The 21,721-nt window shown below is 36.4% G+C and overlaps 1 protein-coding gene across 1 annotated transcript; it reads left to right on the forward strand.

Annotated features, from left to right (window-relative positions):
* The first annotated feature begins 2,520 nt into the window (after window positions 1-2,520).
* Window positions 2,521-13,466, forward strand: LOC127431856 (carboxypeptidase B-like). Its single transcript, XM_051682469.1, has 11 exons — window positions 2,521-2,608; window positions 2,713-2,788; window positions 4,660-4,784; window positions 5,878-5,977; window positions 7,963-8,064; window positions 8,663-8,767; window positions 8,871-8,981; window positions 9,319-9,409; window positions 9,585-9,787; window positions 10,843-10,927; window positions 13,165-13,466. Exons 1-11 carry the CDS (start codon window positions 2,544-2,546, stop codon window positions 13,350-13,352), a joined length of 1,251 nt encoding a protein of 416 aa, XP_051538429.1. The 5' UTR covers window positions 2,521-2,543; the 3' UTR covers window positions 13,353-13,466.
* The last annotated feature ends 8,255 nt before the right edge of the window (window positions 13,467-21,721 follow it).

Here is a 21,721-nt window from a genome sequence, read left to right on the forward strand (position 1 = left end):
ATAGCAGCCTTTTGCGTTTTAATAATCACTTTGAGTCACATAGCAACTGGCTTTTCCGGATTGAGAAGCTACCGTCATAACACAGAAACACTTCATAATAAAAGTTAAGCCAAAATAAAAGCTCAATTTAAATGAGAAAAAAGTATGACAGGAATATATCACTACTGTATAGTTATGTAATATTCACTGTAATACCACTAATAATAATAATAATAATAATAATAATAATAATAAATCAATAATAATTGTATTATATTTAAGCAATATCTCACATCTGTGATGCTCTGTTATGCAGCACTTGATTTGACAACTCCAATGTTGTATTTGGATTGTGCTGTAAGGTTTTGAACAAAAGCACTTAATTTGATAAATTATACAATATTATGTTGATAATTAATGTTTTATTTTCATTTGATAAACTTTTTAATGAATTCATTTATTTTGTTGATAAAAATGAAATAAACCGTTTATATGGAATAAAAAAAAAAAAAAAACAGGTATCTGCAAGTACCTAAAAGGAAGTATTGTTACTCTATCTCAAAAAAAAAAAAAAAAAAAAATATATGGTATCGGTACATCCCTAATATTTTGTATGTATGTAAAAACACAGATCTTAATTTAACTTAATTTACAGATCTTCAATAAAAACTTAATTAACACAGAACTCCTCCAGTCTAAAGAAATAAAAAAAATGTGCACACCTACTACATTTTATTGTCATATACTTGTGCACAATCAAAATTGTTTAGTGGCCAGTTGGGCTAGAGGTTTGTTTTTCATTCTGGATACAGAATGTCCTGGGTACAAATCCAATATCAAATCTCTAACAATGGTCGAAAAAAAAAAAAAGATAGTCTCATCCCAATCACACCATTGATTGTCTGTTGTATGTTTTAACCCACTTAAACAATTTGAAAATCCAAAAATGAAAAATAATTTAATCTCACCCTCATTTTATTATACTATTAGGTCCTTTTTAAAGCTTTAAAGTCATTAACTGCCATTGTGTTGAAAAGATGGACCAGGATATTCATTAAAACATCTCCTTGTGTGTTCTGCATAATAATGAAATGCACATGGGCTTGGAATGACATACATCGTTACAGAAAACAAATCTCAAAAAAAAGAAAAAAGAAAAGAAAGAAAGAAAGAAAGAAAGAGAGGAAAAAAAGAGAGAAATCAATTTAATTATCTCCTGCTTCCCCAGAAAGGGGGAAAGAATAAACAATACAAACATAACTATATAATATACAGTATCATAACAACTCTTGACTACATACACTGAATAAATGTGGAATAATTTATTTTAATTCAGCATTTATTTTGATTCTTATTCAATCAACATTATGCTATTTATAATATCTTCTCAGAACAGTTTCATGCATATTTCAGCAGTCTTTTAAGTGGTCCCCCTATAGCCTAAGTGATCTGGGAACTTGACAACATCTAATCATGTTTCCAGATCAAATCCCGTAACAGGGTCTCAGATATTATTGTGCAACAAGACAGACACATTTTCTTGAAAATATAACAGTAATGGTAATTTTTGGGCTGGTGAAATCAGGTATTGACCTACAGATTTGTCAGAATTGTGCAGAAGATAATATTACAATCTTATTTTTTATTTTTAATACATTTATTTTTGTGATTTTCTGCAGGGTCAGTGATGGGTTAGAACTTTTCTCATATACTGTACATGAATCAATAGAGCATTCTTAACATACTGTATAACAACACTAAAAAATCTGAGTATTGCAAATTGCAATGGCTGTAAACTATGTAACTAGTATGTATATAATTATCTTGCTTAATCTCCTGAAGAAAAGTTTAGGTATTTTACTAAAACCACAATGTAAATATGTACAGTATTTTACATTATTTAAATCTATATTGAAGTACAACATTAATGTGAGAAGTCAAATAGAGATATTAGTTTAAATGACTTAAATACTTGAGATATCTCTTACATTTATTGTGCCTGTTTAGTGCAACTATAACACTTCCAGACTTTTTATTGGATAAGAAAAGTCAACTGATAGCTGTAGTGTAAGATATTAACTACTTATGTGAGATATGACTGTAAAAACACTGACTTTTGCAACTTAATTTCTGTAAGTTTTGTTTTCAGGCCTAAATTAGCCTATTTATACCTTGTTAAAGAAACTCTTTATTTTTTTATTTTTATTTTTATTTTTTTTTTATCCATGGACAATTCATGCAAATAACATGTAAATATTTCATTTGAACAAAATAGCAGAAAATACATGATGATCTAGTTTGTATTTGGGTCTAAATTAACATTTTTTAAATGGTGGCCCTCGGTCAAAGCTTTCTTTACCTTTTAACAGGTTAATAATTGAAAGAGTTGTATTTGAAGCTCTAGGTGAAAATCACATCTATGAATATGTTGTACAGCCCTTGCGACAGGTGAATTATAAATTATGCATGTGGAAGCATTTTGGAGGATGTTTGGGATTGGGTGGCCCCTGGGAGCCGAGCATTATAAAGGGAGATCTGTATGAGGAACTTGATCACTTTGCAACATGAAGGTTCTTTTGCTCTTGGGATTGGTGGCCGTCGCTCTCTGTGAGCCGACCAGATTTGTGGGGTAAAATTTTGAACCTGTTTCTCACTTTTTAACCAGAAATATTACAGAAATAGTCACGTTAACCTGTAAGATGGTAAAGAATATCTCTCCTTACGCTTTTCCAGAGAGAAGGTCCTCCGTTTAAAACCTGCACTTGACGAACACGTTTCAGTCATCAAGGAACTGGGCCGCAATGTCAAGGTAAAATTAGAACTGACACAAACACTGAAGACAGATGTATTTTATTATCTTATTCCAGTTCCACTACGAAAAACCGACCATTAAACGTAGAAAATAACCAGACAAGCAACAAGACCAACACTGCAACAATATTAGAATATTACTTTATATATTCTGCAATCCAAGTTACTTTCTCTATAGACTATCTAACATATGTAGCAACACTTTTTTTCTATTTTTCCCAAGCTCTGTTTCATTCAGCGCTTTGTGTTTCTTCAATGTTTTGGTTTTCTTGCTTTAACTTGGGACTTCAAAAGTCTCTTGATCACTATATATATATTAAAATCAAAACTGAAATCCTCCAAGGCCATATAGTACAGCAGAAAAAATTAAGTACTTTCTACATTCAATAATTTAGTTAAAGCGTGAACTTGAAAATATGAAATAAATTCTACATTTGTACTCACTTCAAACATGTAAAAAGTAATGCTCTAACTTATAAGTAAATATTATTTATGATTGTTTGTTATCTGTACAATGCATCACAATGTACCATTCAGAAAGTAGAAAACTTTGTCAGATTTATTTGCTAATTTGAGTACATTTCACAGGTAAATTAAATAAATACATTTTACTTAACTTTTCAAAGCTGGTGTTCCCAGCATGCACTGGGCTTGAAAAATAAATGAGCTTGGTTTCACTGTTTGCAAGTTGATTTACAACGTTTTTGTTTTTTTTAGGATTTCCTCCTCTTTTCTCCCCAATTTGTTATGCCCAATTCCCAATGCGCTCTTGGTCCTCGTGGTGGCATAGTGACTCGCCTCAATCCGGGTGGCAGAGGACGAATCTCAGTAGCCTCCGCGTCTGAGACAGTCAATCCACGCATTTTATCACGTGGCTTGTTGAGCGCGTTACCACGGAGACCTAGCGCGTGTGGAGACTCACGCTATTCTCCGCAGCATCCCCGCACAACTCGCCACGTGCCCCACCAATAGCGAGAACCACATTATAGCGACCACGAGGAGGTTAACCCAACGTGACTCTACAAAATGTTTACAATACTGTGGCAAACAGGGCGTGGCTGTAGCCTTTAGCCTCTTGTTACCGGTCCTGCTTGACCCGCTCCGAGGGGGATTCGAACCGGGGTCTCCGGCATGGGAGGTGGGCACGCTAACGAGGAAGCTAAAGGTTACAGCCTACACTGTTTTCATTGTTGTTTTCATTGTTATGTTTGGTAACTTCTTATTTTGTGAAGTCTGTGAAGTGTTTGAAATTTACAGACAAAGAGTGAGTAAATTTTACTTGAAAGAGAGTAAAAACTTGAGATTTTCTAATTGTTTGTAACCTTTACTTGAAGACATGGCCTGTTAAATTTACTAGCAATTTCTTCATGGAAATAGTTTCCTAGGTATTTTTTGTTTGTTTGTTATTTATTTATTTTTTCAGGAAAACCCCACTTCAAATTTTTTTCAGTGCATTTTTTATTTTTACTACAGTGGATAACTAACCATTCTAAGTCACAAGATGGTGCCAAATAACTTGCATTTGTGAGGCTTGCTTGGCAGCATCTTGGAGTTAGAAAATATTTGTTCATAATGGCATGGTTCCTCCAAAAATACAAATTATGTCATTATTTACAAAAAGGAGAAATTTGAAGAGCTTTACACAACTTTTTGCCTTATAATGGAAGTTAATAATGGCTCAGCGCTGTCCATCACTTTTATTATAAGGCAAAAGCTTTTGTGTTCCATGCAAGAGAGAAAGTCATACAGGTTTGAAACAACATGAGAATGATACTTGTAGGATTTTAGTTAGTTACTGACAGGACTTTAGCAGACACATGTTTCTACTACACCCACAATTTCAATAAGTGTACGTTACTCCCTCTGCAGGTGGATTTCTGGAGGCCCGACAGCGCTGAGGTTGTGACCATTGACATGAAAGTTGACATTCATGTTCCTGCTGCCCAGCTTGACATGGTCTTCACCATTTTACAGCAGAGTGGCATGGAGGTTGAGTAAGTCTGTGACATATGCTCAAACTGTGTTAGACTTCATCTTAAAGAGCATAACATGAAATGAAAGGAGTGTTCTGGGTTAAATACAAGTTAAGCTCTATCAACAGCATCTGTAGGGTAAAACGAACAAAAACAACTTGACACACTTGCGATGGAAATCTATGAGGCAAATATATAGCAATTGTCCCATGTATTCATATTGTAAGTGAATTTCTCTAAACAAAGGTCAAAATAATTTTCTGTAGTAAATGACAGCATGCTACAGAGCTTTAACTTGTATATAACATCCCTCATGTCAGAGTCATGGCAATTGTACGTGTCCAAAAAAAATTCCGTAGCTTAACACAGAATTTGTTTTGGACATGTACAATGGTAATACCGTGACTTTTCAGACAAGTGCCATAGTAACACCATGCTATCCTTTCATGTACCTTGGAGTAAGTTTTGCATTCCCTTGTAATAAATTGGTTTTACTAAAGGAAACATATTTTAACCATGATATTCATAATGAAACCATGGTGATAATACAGGAAAATGAAAACTATGGCAATAAAGATCATAATTTTCAGGTTAGTATGGTTTTACTATACAAATACCATAGTTTAACTATGGTTTTACTATATATGTATACTGACATAGTTTTGTTGGAAATTATGGTTTTACTACAGTAATATTGTAGTAACCATGACTGTTGTAGGGTAACCATGTTTTTTTTTTTTTTTTTTTTTTTTTTTTTTTGGCAGAAATCATGGTTTTAATACAGTATACTCTATCCTTAAAAATGGTTTTACTATAGATTAACCATGGTTACAATGGTTTTAAACCATAATAAGCACAAAATTCTGATTTTTATTAACATTGTTTTAGTTTTCCTGTTATTACTGTGGTTTCACTATGAATATCAAGGTTAAAATATGGTTACTGTAGTAATACCATAGTAAATTTATTGAGAGGGAATGCACAACTTATTGCGAGGGCACGCAAAACTATTTCTGAAAAAAATAATTCCAGCCCTGTCCTCTAAGGTGCTCCATAGGTACATTATGTAAGCAGCTATGGTGTAAAGTTTTGAAATGAGTGTTTGTCTTTGCAGGGTCTTGATTGATGACCTTCAGGCTGCTGTAGAGTCTCAGATGAACCACAAGAGGGCGACAAAGGCTCATGAATACACTAAGTACAACAACTGGGCCACGGTTAGAAAATGCACTCATAATTCCCCATGAACATTTCCTTCCATTTCAGGTCAGGGTTGTTATTATAGTTTTGAAATTTAATTTAGTGTTTATTTCTATTTTATTTCAATTTGTCCATTCAATTCAGTTAAGTTTTTACTCTATGGTTTATTATTTTAAGTACAGGTGCATCTCAATAAATTAGAATGTCGTGGAAAAGTTCATTTATTTCAGTAATTCAACTCAAATTGTGAAACTCGTGTATTAAATAAATTCAATGCACACAGACTGAAGTAGTTTAAGTCTTTGGTTCTTTTAATTGTGATGATTTTGGCTCACATTTAACAAAAACCCACCAATTCACTATCTCAACAAATTAGAATATTTTGACATGCCAATCAGCTAATCAGCTCAAAACACCTGCAAAGGTTTCCTGAGCCTTCAAAATGGTCTCTCAGTTTGGTTCACTAGGCTACACAATCATGGGGAAGACTGCTGATCTGACAGTTGTCCAGAAGACAATCATTGACACCCTTCACAAGGAGGGTAAGCCACAAACATTCATTGCCAAAGAAGCTGGCTGTTCACAGAGTGCTGTATCCAAGCATGTTAACAGAAAGTTGAGTGGAAGGAAAAAGTGTGGAAGAAAAAGATGCACAACCAACCGAGAGAACCGCAGCCTTATGATTGTCAAGCAAAATCGATTCAAGAATTTGGGTGAACTTCACAAGGAATGGACTGAGGCTGGGGTCAAGGCATCAAGAGCCACCACACACAGACGTGTCAAGGAATTTGGCTACAGTTGTCATATTCCTCTTGTTAAGCCACTCCTGAACCACAGACAACGTCAGAGGCGTCTTACCTGGGCTAAGGAGAAGAAGAACTGGACTGTTGCCCAGTGGTCCAAAGTCCTCTTTTCAGATGAGAGCAAGTTTTGTATTTCATTTGGAAACCAAGGTCCTAGAGTCTGGAGGAAGGGTGGAGAAGCTCATAGCCCAAGTTGCTTGAAGTCCAGTGTTAAGTTTCCACAGTCTGTGATGATTTGGGGTGCAATGTCATCTGCTGGTGTTGGTCCATTGTGTTTTTTGAAAAGCAAAGTCACTGCACCCGTTTACCAAGAAATTTTGGAGCACTTCATGCTTCCTTCTGCTGACCAGCTTTTTAAAGATGCTGATTTCATTTTCCAGCAGGATTTGGCACCTGCCCACACTGCCAAAAGCACCAAAAGTTGGTTAAATGACCATGGTGTTGGTGCGCTTGACTGGCCAGCAAACTCACCAGACCTGAACCCCATAGAGAATCTATGGGGTATTGTCAAGAGGAAAATGAGAAACAAGAGACCAAAAAATGCAGATGAGCTGAAGGCCACAGTCAAAGAAACCTGGGCTTCCATACCACCTCAGCAGTGCCACAAACTGATCACCTCCATGCCACGCCGAATTGAGGCAGTAATTAAAGCAAAATGAGCCCCTACCAAGTATTGAGTACATATACAGTAAATGAACATACTTTCCTGAAGGCCAACAATTCACTGAAAATGTTTTTTTTATTGGTCTTATGATGTATTCTAATTTGTTGAGATAGTGAATTGGTGGGTTTTTGTTAAATGTGAGCCAAAATCATCACAATTAAAAGAACCAAAGACTTAAACTACTTCAGTCTGTGTGCATTGAATTTATTTAATACACGAGTTTCACAATTTGAGTTGAATTACTGAAATAAATGAACTTTTCCATGACATTCTAATTTATTGAGATGCACCTGTATATTATTTTGGTTTTAACTAAGACGTTCAAGGTTTTACAATGTATTATGCATCAATAAATTGCTGGTCATTTTTAGTGTATTTTACTGAGTTTTGGAGTCATGAAAATGTAATTTAGTTTAGCTTTCCCATTTTCTTTTTATTTCAGTTGTAAAAAAAATATTTTCATTTAGTTGTCATTTACACTTAACACTGTTTCAGGATTGTAATTTGTGTTCTACTCATGTTTTGTTACCTTTAGATCAATGACTGGGTTATTACCATTACCTCTGCCAATCCTGATCTGCTCAGCAGGCAGGTGATCGGAAACAGTTATGAGGGACGCCCCATGCACCTGGTGAAGGTAACGTCCTGCCACTGCTGCTCTACACCCAAAAATGAAAATTATGTCATCAATTGCATAAATTCACATTTATTAATATCACAAGCACTTTTTTTTTTTTTTTACAAAGTAGTGAAAGTCCAATATAATCAGTTGATATTTGGTCATGCTCAGATTATTGGCATCGGCCCACAACCATGCCTGCTTGACAGAAGCGATAACTCTGCCAAGTAAAAATGACCTTATATTGTCTTATATTCAAGCTTCTTCAAAGACACCACCCTTTGTCTAGATTCCAGCTCTGCACACTCAGATTATTCTCTCAACCAACTTCATGAAATACATCCTGAGATGCTTTTAAGTTCCCATGTATGCTGGAGACTTGTTGGCTGCTTTTCCTTCACTATCAACTCCAACTTCCAAATATATCAATAAAATGAGTACAATTTAAAGCTTTAGCCTGTTTAGATCAAAAGGTTTTTAGGATCATGAGATATCCAAACTTTTGACTGATAATGTATTATATGTTCTCTTAAATACTGAAACATTGTTAAAACCTAATATTACTACCTATCTCTGCTGGTTGATTTGGACAATAAAGATATTTTTTTTTTTCCAGATTGGAAAGAATACAGACTCTATTAAGCCAGCCATCTTCATGGACTGTGGCTTCCATGCCAGAGAGTGGATCAGTCCTGCTTTCTGTCAGTGGTTCATAAAGGAGGTACAGGATCTTTTTTTTTTTTCTTTCTTTCTTTCTTTCTTTCTTTCTTTCGCTTTCTTTCTTTTCGGGAGATCTTTAAATGTAAACTCTGTTTAATGCTCAGGCTGTTTCCACCTACGGAGTTGATGCTGAGATGACCAACCTTCTGGATAATATGGACTTCTTCGTTCTGCCCGTCTTCAACATTGATGGCTATGAATACACCTGGACCAATGTATGTTTATTACATTTATGTCACCAAAATATAGTATATTACTCGGATTGTACAGCAGGATTTGATGTATGGTGGAATCTGAGACCACTGAGATATCACTGAGATCAAATTTTTTCCCCATTATGATGGTTGATGTGAACATTAACTGAAGCTCCTGACCCATATCTGCATGATTTTATGCATTGCACTGCCACATGATTGGCTGATTAGATAAGTAGGTGTACAGGTGTTCTTAATAAAGTGGTCATGAGTAAGTGTATTACAGAGCAGAGTCAGTGTATTACAAAGTTCAAATGTATAAAAATATGATTTGAAAGGTCTTGTTTTGGTTCTACAGAACAGGATGTGGAGGAAGACTAGATCCAAGAACAGTGGCACCAGCTGTGTGGGTACTGACCCCAACAGAAACTTTGATGCTGGATGGTGCAGTAAGTACATACATCCTATTTAAGCACTGCATTTTGAAATCTCTTTTAGGATATAGGTCTCTTGGGTACCTTTTTTTTTCTTTTTTTCTTTTTTTTTTATCATAACAGTAAACTATAATTTATAATACCTTGCCATACCATGAAATATAGTTGATGTTTGCCTTTCATTTTCAAGCCGTTGGAGCTTCCAGCAACCCCTGTAGTGACACTTACTGTGGAAGTCGCCCAGAATCTGAGATTGAGTCCAAGAATTTGGCCAATTTCATCCGCACCAACAAGTCCATCATTAAGGCCTACCTGACCATCCATTCATATTCCCAGCTGCTGCTTTTCCCATATTCCTACAAATATGGCCTGACTGCTGACCACTCAGAGTTGGTATGTGCACACACATACATACACACACATTGAAGCATACTGCCTCATGTTATGCATGAGTCATTATTAGAAGGTTTTTTATTATTCATTGGGAGGTTTTGGTATAAGGGTAATTGACATTTTGGAAAGTTGCAGTGTGACATGTTATACTCCATCTAAAACTATTCTAAACAGCATTTTATAATTTCTATATAATAATTATGCAAGCAGTATTCATGACCTCATATTAGGCAAAACGGTGATTAAAAAATTTAATGGTGACCAGTTGCAGGATTTAAGATATATACTTTCCCTTATACATTAATTTACATTTTTTTAAGGGTCAGTTAAAGGGATATAGTTCACCCAAAAATTTAAATTCTCATCATTTACTCACCCTCATGCCATCCCAGATGTGTATGACTTCCTTTCATCTCCTGAACATAAACAAAGAGTTTCAAAAGAATATCTCAGCTCTGTAGGTCCATACAATGCAAGTGAATGGTGGCCAGAACTTTTAAGGTCAAAAAGCACATAAAGGCAGCATAAAAGTAATCTATATGACTCCAGTGGCTAAATCCATGTCTTAAGAAGTGATATGATCTGTTTCTTTCCTACACGGGTGAGGAACAGATCATTATTTAAGTCCTTTTTTACTATAAATCTAAGAGATTTATAGTAAAAAAGGATTTAAATATTGATCTGTTCTCACCCAAAGCCATTGCATTGCTTCAGTATACATAAATTAAACCACTGGATTTGTATGGATTACTTTTATGCTGCCTTTATGTGATTTTCAAAGCGTCAAAGTTCTGGCCACCATTCTCTTGCATTGATTGAACCTACAGCGCTGAAATATTCTTCTAAAAATCTTAATTTGTGTTCTGCAGAAGAAAGAAAGTCATACACATCTAGGATGGCATGAGGGTGAGTAAATGAAGAGAGAATTTTCATTTTTGGGTGAACATTCTCTATAAATCTGTCAAAGATTATTGGTACAACTCGTATGTGTACTTCCGTGAGTCTTTGACTTTTCTGACTGATCTGTGCTAGTAACTTGTGTCTGTTTTTGGTAGCTGAGCGTGGGTCAAGGAGCTATTTCAGCCCTGCGTACCCTGTATGGAACCAAATATGACGTTGGACCTGGAGCTGCTACTATCTGTGAGTATAAAGAATCTAAGATGCTCTATTCCACAACCTACTGAACCGCATTGCTGTCTACTGCCTACATAGGCCAACATGATCACACAGGAAATCCGTGTGTTAGTTCTGGATGTTTTTCCACCCAAATGACCCGATGCACCGAATTCCAAACAAAAATGTTCATGCCTGAAAATCATCTGTGCTGTGCCTTTGAAGCCACGTTTCATTTTATCCTCGACTAGCAAGATCAGGTTAAGGTTAGGACTATATTAATGTGCTGTATTACCTGGAATATCAGTGGCGTTTTTTTAATCATCCAAAAGGTCCTGCGATTTATAGTCCAAAGTGACTTATTAACATAATTTATACTAGATTATATGATTGTATATAACTAGTTATAATTGATTATATAACTAGATTATACAAATTGATGTAAGATGGTCAAACACACTGCACACCAAAACACAAATGCTTACACACAAACATATAAAAACCTCAGTTGCAGAGTGGGTAGTAGTATTTTAAAGGAACCTATTCTGAGTATTTTGCCTTTACAAAGTATTTTGTGCAACCAGTTTAATTATTCAGACCATCGTAACAAACAAGATTACTAGAAGACCGCTTTCACACACAACTCCTCACATCCCCATAAAATGACATTTCTTCACACTCTTAGTAAAAACATTCAGTCAGTGAATCGGACAATTAGTGCATAGCAAACAGGGTTGCAAATATCAGAAATATCTAAGATTGACAGCCATTAAAGTTAATGAATGAATAGAATACAACAAGCATATTGATTCACTCACAGTTACATACGTTATAAACAGATGTGGTTTATTTGCCGCATTTTTTTTATTTTTCATAAAACATAAACAGAATATGAAAAACAATTGCACATGATTACTTAAAGCAGATGCTTCCGATTAAAATGAGCCCAAATAAATTGTCATACAATGTGTAGATCTTGAGGTAATCTTCACGAAACTTGACATGCAGAGCAGCTGAAGGGAAGTCAGGCAGCATTGGGTCCCTGTGCTGTTGCGCATGCGCTCAACTGTAGTTCCTGCTTAAGCCGCTTGGGGGCAGTTCGAACAATCGAAAAGCATGGACTGATCTTTGCAGACAAATCAATCAACCACTTGTTAAAAGGAATCTTAACTGAAATACAAACTCATAATTGACTGATTTGGAGTGCTCTTCATAAGCAGCCACTCTACGCTAATACAACGCACATAAAGCACATGAGAGATACCACTCACATTTGATTCCAACAGAGTTTAGTCCAATGGAGTCCAAAAGATATTAGCATGTTGCTAAACTAACAAAGTGTTAGTTTAATATGCATAAAAAATGCATAGTACACACAAATATTGGGTAAAACAGTTTTTAATTTAAGATTGAACTATGTTATTTTCCAGTATTTAATTAAATATACTTTTAGTTGACATTTCTCTCGACTTTGAACCCAGCAAAATGTAATCTGGGATTGGCTTCATTGTGATGTACACATGCAATGTTACCTCAGAATTTGGATCATCAGGTTTCGCACAATCTTGCGGCGTCCATGCAAGTTGGAGTGCTGCCATTCAAGCAATTTTTCAATTCAACTTTTCACTCAGATTGTTATGCTCATAATATAAAAGTAAAATGAAAGCACTTTCACTGTTGGTCTCATATTCAGTAACCTTTATATAATTTTAATATAGGCTGTGTCTCAACCCTTACAAAAATCAAGTTTGCGGCTAGTTTCGATTTTTTTGTAAGGGAATTGATGCACACAACACTGTGCACTTGCACTATAAACTATACGCTCTAGTGTATACAGTACATTTTCAAAGTGTAGTATCATCCCAAATGGAACACTAACGTTTGTTTTACAACATGGAAGCATTTGGCGTTTTTCAGCTGACAGAAGTTACGTTTCACATGATATGTTGCCGCTAGCTTTAGCGTGTTAGCCAACGTAATTTCAACACTATCTCAAATAATGTACATATTCACACAGCGAGGGGTGATGGTAAACATTCAACTTACATCTGTAAGGTGCTATTTTCACAGAAGTTTGCTAGTTGCCACATTCGCAATTCATTAACCTCGCCTCATCCTTATTTAATAATTTTTCAGATTTCTGATCAAGAGTGTCATTCCACTTGGGGGCACTATATGTACATGAACCACGGTTTGAGACCCATTGTCCTAGAAAACTTTGTTATTGCTCAATGTTTCCCTAAAGCTGACCCTTCTCATTACAGACCCTGCTGCTGGTGGCTCTGATGACTGGGCGTATGACCTGGGTGTGAAGTACTCATACACCTTTGAGCTGCGTGACACCGGTCGCTACGGTTTCCTGCTGCCTGAATCCGAGATTAAGCCCACCTGTGAGGAGACCATGCTGGCTGTCAAATACATCACTAGCCATGTGCTCAAAAACCTGTACTGAGGAAATAATCTGATAGAAAGCTCTTTGAGGGTGTGTTTCTCAGGAATGTGCATTTTATGACATCAATTTACTGCACATCTCTAAATACCATGATCAGTAAAGAAATAAAACAAATCCTCTGTTTGTTGAATGATATCTTATTCAAGATACCACATGATGCAGATATCCATTTGATTGAAGCAGATAGACACTTTTTAAAACCAGCATATCTTTGTAAATTTGATAGGTCTGTCAATTTATTACATTCATTTATTACAATAATTATGGAGAAATAGCATGTAAATAAAATGACCGCAATTAACACACATCTGACCTGTTCATAAATACCGTAATAAGGGTTTTTCCCTACCATCTGAAAAATCCAAGCTTAAAGTGCCACTTAAATGTGAATCTGCAGTCAAACTGGCCACAGATTTCTGAAATGTATGGTGGCAGGGGAAGACATGAGAAATGAATGCATGAGAAAAGTGCAACCTGGTTTGTTAGGGTTAGGTTTTGGGGTAGGGTAAGGGTTGGGTTAGGGTTAGGTAGAGACCAAGCAGGTAGCGCTTTACTGTTGAATATTAATGATTCGTCCAATCAGGTCTGGATTTCTTCATGAATATCAGTGAGTCTTTCCCTGCAATCTTTCGTTTATGCCATGCCAAACAACACTAAACTATATAAGGCAGCAAAGAATGAGTAAGGAGCTGTTTACACAGTACACGTTCTTGCATTCAAAAACAGCTTGCTGAAACTTTCGATTGTAAAATTACTGTGGACTGTAGGCCAGTGATAGGCTTATGTTTAATGATATGGAAATAAAAGAAATAACATTTTGACTTGTAGGCCTATTCAGTGATCTGCATGGTATGGACCCAGAGTCTGCAGCAGTTTCTTTCCACCGACCGAGAACAAACCTAACATGGTGATGTCTAGAAGGCAACTGTCAGGCTGAGGGAAGTCTCATGACCAAGTGATGCTTTTGTTTAGACAGAACTCTTAGAAACGTATGGGTTTGCTAATGGGATTTTAGATTTTCTTCTCCAGAACACAAACTAAGATATTTTGATGGAGATATGAGGTGCTTTGGTTCATACAATGTATGTCAATTGGATTCAAAACTTTCAAGCTCCAAAAAGGACGTAAAGGTAGCATAAAAGTAATCCTTACAATTTGAGTGGTTTAATCCATGCCTGCTGAAGCGATGCGATAAGTGTTCAGTGAGAAACAGACCATAATTTAAGTCAAATTTCACTGTAAATCTTGACATCCAACCCAAATGAAACACAATCCTGGTATCATTATACATCAATAAGACGTTGCATTTTCATTTCATAGTGTTTACCATAAACCTTTTGGTGAGTGCAGTACATTTTGAAAGGATCCCCAAAGAACTCAACTCATGACTCTATCATTTTAACTCGCGTCTGCATTTTCAAAATTGCCCAACTGGGCATTAAACAATAAACCTGGCAACACTATGTCTGGTTTGTGTCCAGTGCTCTGTGCATACGCCAAGAACGTGGAAGTATGTGAAGGAGCTTCTCACATGAACCGCATAGGACATTGTGGATGTTAAGATTTATAGACACCGTTTCCACCTGGTATTACAATGTGTCTCAGGTGATCCGATCACATGTGGTCAGGTGAGACACATGGCTGTTTACACCTGGTCACTTAAATGCATCTCCTCTGACCTCTTGGATTTGGAGGAGAGGGTCTCTGTTTCGTGATGACATACATCACTCACTATGTCAGCGTGTTTCCTTTTAAAGCCACTCGTAACTGGTGAACTTTAAACTCTTGTTTTAGCACAGCAGTTGATTGACAGGTGAGGGGAGGTGCTTCAGCTGCTGCTGGGACGCATACAGGATGGATTAGCGTTAACACCTCAAATGTGATGTGGACACATGCGTTTTTGAACACATTCATATGTGGTTTTTGTGATCCGATCACAAAAACTATTTAGACCCCGTTTAGACCTGTATTTAGGGCTTACCACATGTGATTGGATCACCCAAAACACATCTTAATACCAGGTGGAAATGGGGTCATAGTGAATAAGGACTTTGTCAGTTTCTCACCCAAAACTCATCGTATCATTTCAGAAGATATGGATTAAGCCACTCGAGTCATTTGGATTATTTTTATGCTGCCTTTATGTCTTTATTGGAGCTAGAAAGTTTTGGACCCCTTTGATTGACATCGTATGGACGAAAACATCTCAAAATATCTTTGTTTGTGCTCTGCATAACAAATAAAGTCATACAGGTTTTTAATGACATGAGTAAATTATGACAGAATGTTCATTTTTGAATTAACTACTCCTTTAACTTTACAGTCTTTAAAACAAATGAACTTCAACTGTGCCCGTATATTTTTTAACATAGACCCCTGAAACAGACAGGACAGCTTTTACAATAACAGATCCAGTCCAATACAAACCTTGGACCAGTGCAAATGTGATACTGTATCTTTAATTTCATAACTAAATTAAAGTTTATGTTTTTAAAATGTTTTTAAATACCTCAGTATCTCCAGTTGACAGTTTGGACTCTTTAGTCCGTCAGAGAGCAGCTTCACTCCTGAATCTTGCAGGTACAGCTCTCTATCCCTACAAAAATCGAGTGTTCTGGCAAACTTGCTAACAATTCACCACTCATTATTTTCACATGCTAATGAGCGTTGTTAAAAAATCCCATAATATATTGGTGGGATAAAATTATGTTTTCTATATTCTGAAATTGACACTGATCACATATTGATCAAATGACTAATGTTCTACTTTACATAAGGAGGTGAGCCCTCAATATTGACTGCCATTCAGCGGAAATGTAAAATAATCTGATAATATGAGGTGTTATATAACTGACTCAAAATTAGATAGTCATGTAATTGACACAAAAAATTGAGTCCACTGAAAAGGAAACTTTCTGAATCAGCTTAACATAAGCTTCATTCCAGTCATTTCTTTTTTCAGAAATCAAATGACCTGGCCACTCGGATTTATATTTTGAAGCATCTACACTTTTCTCTAGTGCAGGGTTTCCCAGTCTGTGATTTGCGCACCCCTGGGGGTTCACAAGGGAACTCAAGGGGGTTGGTTAGAGAGTGAAGAGAGAGCGTGAACATTTTTACCAAATATTAAAAATATTAAGAATAATTCCAAATGTTGTCCGACATTTTAAAAATAAATAAAACAAGAAAGAACACATCTGAAACCAAGTGTGTCAGTTTTCCTTTTAACCTGCTATTTAAGTGCTATTTAAATAAATAAATATGTACTTTTTATGTGCCTCGCATTACAAAGTGAAGTTGCGCTCTGTTCTCTGTCATCTGCTACAAACAAAGCACTTGATGCTTATGACAGTTATCCCCAGCTGGCGTCAGCACAACACTGTCTCCATACATTCACAATCGAGCTGCTCATGCACACTATATATATATATATATATATATATATATATATATATATATATATATATATATATATATATAATTAAATCGCAGATTTTGTGGTAAAATAATCTCACTAGGACATAACGTGATTTTAATTTGTGCGCTGAATGTTTAAGTAAGGACATTTGTATGTCAAATAGTATCGGTTTTTGGTATTGGAGCATTTTTACGAGTACTAGTACCAGTACATGAGTGCAGTATCAGACCCGATTATGATACCAGTATCGGTATCGTGACATCCCTAGCTATAAGCAATAAATAATAAATAATAGAGAAAAGAAAAAGACTAAATATTCTCATATTGTTCAGACTCAAATGACCAACCTGATTTGTTCAGTGAAGGGGCGTATTCGTTCAGCAGCTGAAACCAGTGATATGCTCTGATATGCTATTGTCAGTTTTTACAGGCATAAAAATCCATCAAAGCAGTCTTGCGCTTCAAACTCATGGACTTTAAAAGGAAGAGACATCAAAGAATGAGAAATAAGAGTCAATGTATGTAGGTGAACAAGAACAGTTCATTCACTTAAAAGATGCTTTCAAAAAGACCAATTAGTTCACAAAGGAAACATCATTAGGAGTAACACTAGTCAGAATTCTATGACTATGTGGTACACGGATGGCATTTGCTGTTGTGCAATGTCTCCGTTTTTATATCACCACCTCCCGCTGAATGCGTTTACGTGCATGTCCTCCTGCGAACGGCAATGGGCCCGCATAGGGTGGCGGATGCTGTGTCTGGGACCCCTCCTTGGGAGTTTGAAGAGCGACTGAGATATAGATGCATGTTCTCATATATCTCACTTGAAAGATTTTAAACATTACCATTAGTTCAGTCAAGACAACTTTCTAAAAGATTTAGCATGTGAATGTGGGTATGACATATTGGTAAGATATTGGTCTTGATGAACTAGATTGGTTGATGCTGCTGCTGCAGAGGAAGTACAGTGACTTGCTACTGCTAGAATATACACATGTATACTGTGTTAGCATGTGGACATGCTGCTGCTGCTTCACAATTATACAAAACACAAGACATGTTGCATTGAGCATGTATTACATGCTGCTGCACAAATAGACATACAGTACACACAGTCCCCCAACAAAGTAGGGAGCTGCATAAAACTCATAACACAAAACACAACCACCTAACCAAGCAGATCTGTCACCAGGACTTATGTACTGGTGCTTCTCTGAAAAGCCATGTGCACAGAGTGTATGCAAGCTAGCTGTGCCTAGGCCACAGGCCAGATAGCTTAAACGGTTATTGACTTAACTCATAATGTGTATCTGAGCCAGGAAAGCCCAGAAATTATTTAACCAGTAACTTGCTTTGTGTGTGTTAGGGACCAAGCAGCAAGGCATGAAGACACAGGCTTTTCAGAACAAAATGTTGGTCTTTATTTTCACCCAGAAATTATACCAAAGTCACATATGAAAGAAAAAAATAGATAAATCAAATAAAGTAACCGAACTATACTTAAATAACTGAGGTCAACTGAACAGAACTAACTCAAAATATGAATAAAATAAGGAGAACTTGAATGAACTGACCTACCATACTGAGACACAAGATGAACATATAAGACAGACGGCAGGCCCACTTACACACTTACAAAGGGGGAGGACACTAAGCATACTATAATTAATACAAACATTTACAACACAAAGACAATCAAACTATATCAAGTAAATATAAAGAAATAACAAATTGCTAATAAATGACAAACAATATCTATAATTGAATTAATAAAACAAACACCAAAATTCACTCATCCCCAACCCATGATGTTTTCGCCACTTGGTATCTGCCAGCGGAACTGAAAATCATCTCTGTTGGACGGACCTGGCTCTTTGCTACTCAAGATTCCACCTCAAATGGACACACACCCACCAGTCATCTCTCTTCCTCTTCCATGCCACAATAATTTAAACTCAACAGAAACTAATATTAGAGGCTGAAGTAGCACAACGTAAACCAGAATGTGTGCACTCCTAAAGTACTAGAATGTAAGAACATAACTGTAAATAAAGCATTAATAATGAAACTAAACCTGGGTTGCATCCTTACCATAAAGTGATGTTTACAAGTTGAACCTAAACCATAAGTACATAGCAAAGTAAAGGACATCCCAAATAACGGACCTCTCTTTTGAAGAACTCACATTTGGTTGGTCTGAGTTTTCCCAATGTCATTGAAATGCTTTTAGGACTCTAGTCTCTAGATGGTCCTCATAGCAAATGCAATCATCAAGGTAAGGTTCACAGCTATCATCTCAGCGGGAGTCTAACATCATTGCTTCTCTGAAAAGCAGCAGGTACATTGGTCAAACCAAAGGGAATCCTTACCTACTCATAAAACCCCTATGTTGTGATGAAGGCCATCAGATGTCTGGACCTTGGTGACATGCTTTCCCTTGACCAAGGATGGAAAACCAGCTGTAGCCCCCTAGTGTGTCTGTAAGGTCTTGTATATGAGATAAAGGATGTCTGTTGAGTACTGTCTTCTGGTGATGTGTACAATAGTCAATGCACAGTCTAAGTGAGTCATCTTCCTTCCTTATGCATACGACAGGAACAGAGTATGGCAAATTGGACGATCCACCCTCTAGCCAAGAGGTCTTGAATATATTCCTTAACCTCCTTATAAAGCAGTTTAGGGACCGAAGCATATGATCTTTGGACATGCATATCATCCTTTAGCGAAATAGTCATCTCATCTGAAGGCTAGGAATGCATTCTATGTCATGTTCTCCATATACAATAACCTTAAAAATACAGTACTTTTCTGCAGTTCATCACAGCTGGTATCAGTCTCCTTCTACCCTCATCTGTTGTGTTGTATTTCATTAGATCCAGTTTATCCAAACCCTCCTCTGACATCTGAAGCATGTAGACCATTGCTGAGCAGTGCGCAGGATGGGTGGGTGGGTACCTGCAAAAGAGCAGAATTGATTCTGGACACGTGGAAGACCGCTGAATTCTTTGAAGAGACAAGTACATTTTGAGCCATACAGCTGCAGGGCTTTACCTTAGCGATAGGATAAAGACCGGTAAACTACAAATGTATTGAACCACAGATAGAGAGCGACTGATAATCAGTTTTAACAATATTTTTTTCCGATACTCAAAATTTTTCCTTAATCGGATATTATTTTTGTAATATCAGATACACTGATAAATGGCACCATCTGGTGGATGTTTCAAGAATTTCACACAATACTGCCATTACAGCACTGCGTGTGAGGGGAAACAACGGTGTTCACAGGTAAAGTAACTTGCTCCTGCAATGTATTGCTTGAATTAATAAACTTAATTCAACGTAACAGCCATTCATGGTCAAGTGAAGGTGTGTCATCTCTCTTCCATTTCCATGTGGAGCTTGTAACACTCATTTCAGTTCCAATTCTCTCTGGTGCCATTCCTCCTCTTTCAGCATAAATAAATAATAAATAAATGGGTGACTTGCACCGCTTGAAGTCCCCTCTTCACTGAGTTCCACTATAGACCCATAAATGCTTGAACTGGAGCTTTCATTCATACTGCTGTGGCTGTCATCATTTTCTAATGAAAGATGATGGGCACAAATATTGGGGACAAAACTTGGTATAAAATGCATGTTTTTTAATGCTTTTTTATGATTATTTTCCTTATCTAAAATATTTGTCTATTTTTTTTAAATTGTAAAAGTGTTGTATTTCATGCCTGTGTTCTCTGGTCATATTAAGTGTCCATACATTATAATATCTGTTACTTTTACACTAAACAAACACCGTGGTGAGATTGGAATCAGTCATCAGAATGGACCGTAGCTGATAACCGGACCGAGGTGAGCATGTTTGCTTAAGTTCTACTACTCTGGCACTCCAAACAAGAATCAGACATCCCATGTTTTCTTCATACGTCTGATTAAGGAAAGGATAACACGATGGCTTGTTTAAAAGCAGAAGACATTGATGAAAACCGAAAACTTTTTTACATTGTGTGAAAGTTACGAGGGGAAAAGTACACAGCTGAAAGTTCAGCTTTAAACCATGCAATTTCCTTGTAAGAATATATATGAATTAATATTAGGTCTCTAAACAGTCCTGGTTTTGGTGGCAATGCCTGTTTTCACTTCATTTTCAAAAGTTTGAAATGAACAAAATATCAGAATCTTTGATTTGCAAACAGTTCTATCATCTTCACTCTTCTCACATTCATACTTTTGTCCCATGATTGATATTCAGCAAAGTGCCCCAAAACTCCTTTGCCTTTGTTTCCGCTCACATTTTGATGTTTAGCCATCTCTGTCAAGAGTTAGAGTAAGTGAGTTGTTGTGCTTGACCCCCTCCCATCCTCCAGTAATACAGCAGAATACAACAAAATATAGACGATAAAGTGAAAAAAAAAATAAGGTTCAAGAACATGAGATATTTCCAGCATAATGCTACAAAAAATTATATTATACAAACAACTTTGCTTTTTTTATTTTCCTTTCTCTCAAGGGCTTCTGAAAATTGTTTTAACTAATTTACTAAGTATTATAAAGAGTGGGGGCTTGTACATGGTGTCATCGTGTAGTGGTTGTCCTGGTTACGGCATCTAACGTACACCTTTGATGAAAAATAATTTGAATAATTAAAAAAATGAAATAAATTCAGCCAAACAATGACCACTGTACTGTGCAGTCACCTTTGCAAGTTTGAATGAAAATTATTTAAAAAAAAATTCTAATCACATTCACACAGCTTCAATGTGGTCATCATTCCTTCAGCGATCGAGAAGCCTGTACAGGAGGTAACAGCACCCTCCAGAGGTCACAGCAACAGCGGTTGCCAGCCTCATCCGATAAAAGACAAGAGAGTTAATCACTCAGATGTGTGAAGAGCTTACAGAAACAAGTCTGCTCTCAACGATACGTAATACAGTAGTTTAGTCATGCCAAC

Source organism: Myxocyprinus asiaticus, chromosome 41, assembly GCF_019703515.2.
Source record: "Myxocyprinus asiaticus isolate MX2 ecotype Aquarium Trade chromosome 41, UBuf_Myxa_2, whole genome shotgun sequence".
Taxonomy (NCBI): Eukaryota; Metazoa; Chordata; class Actinopteri; order Cypriniformes; family Catostomidae; genus Myxocyprinus; species Myxocyprinus asiaticus.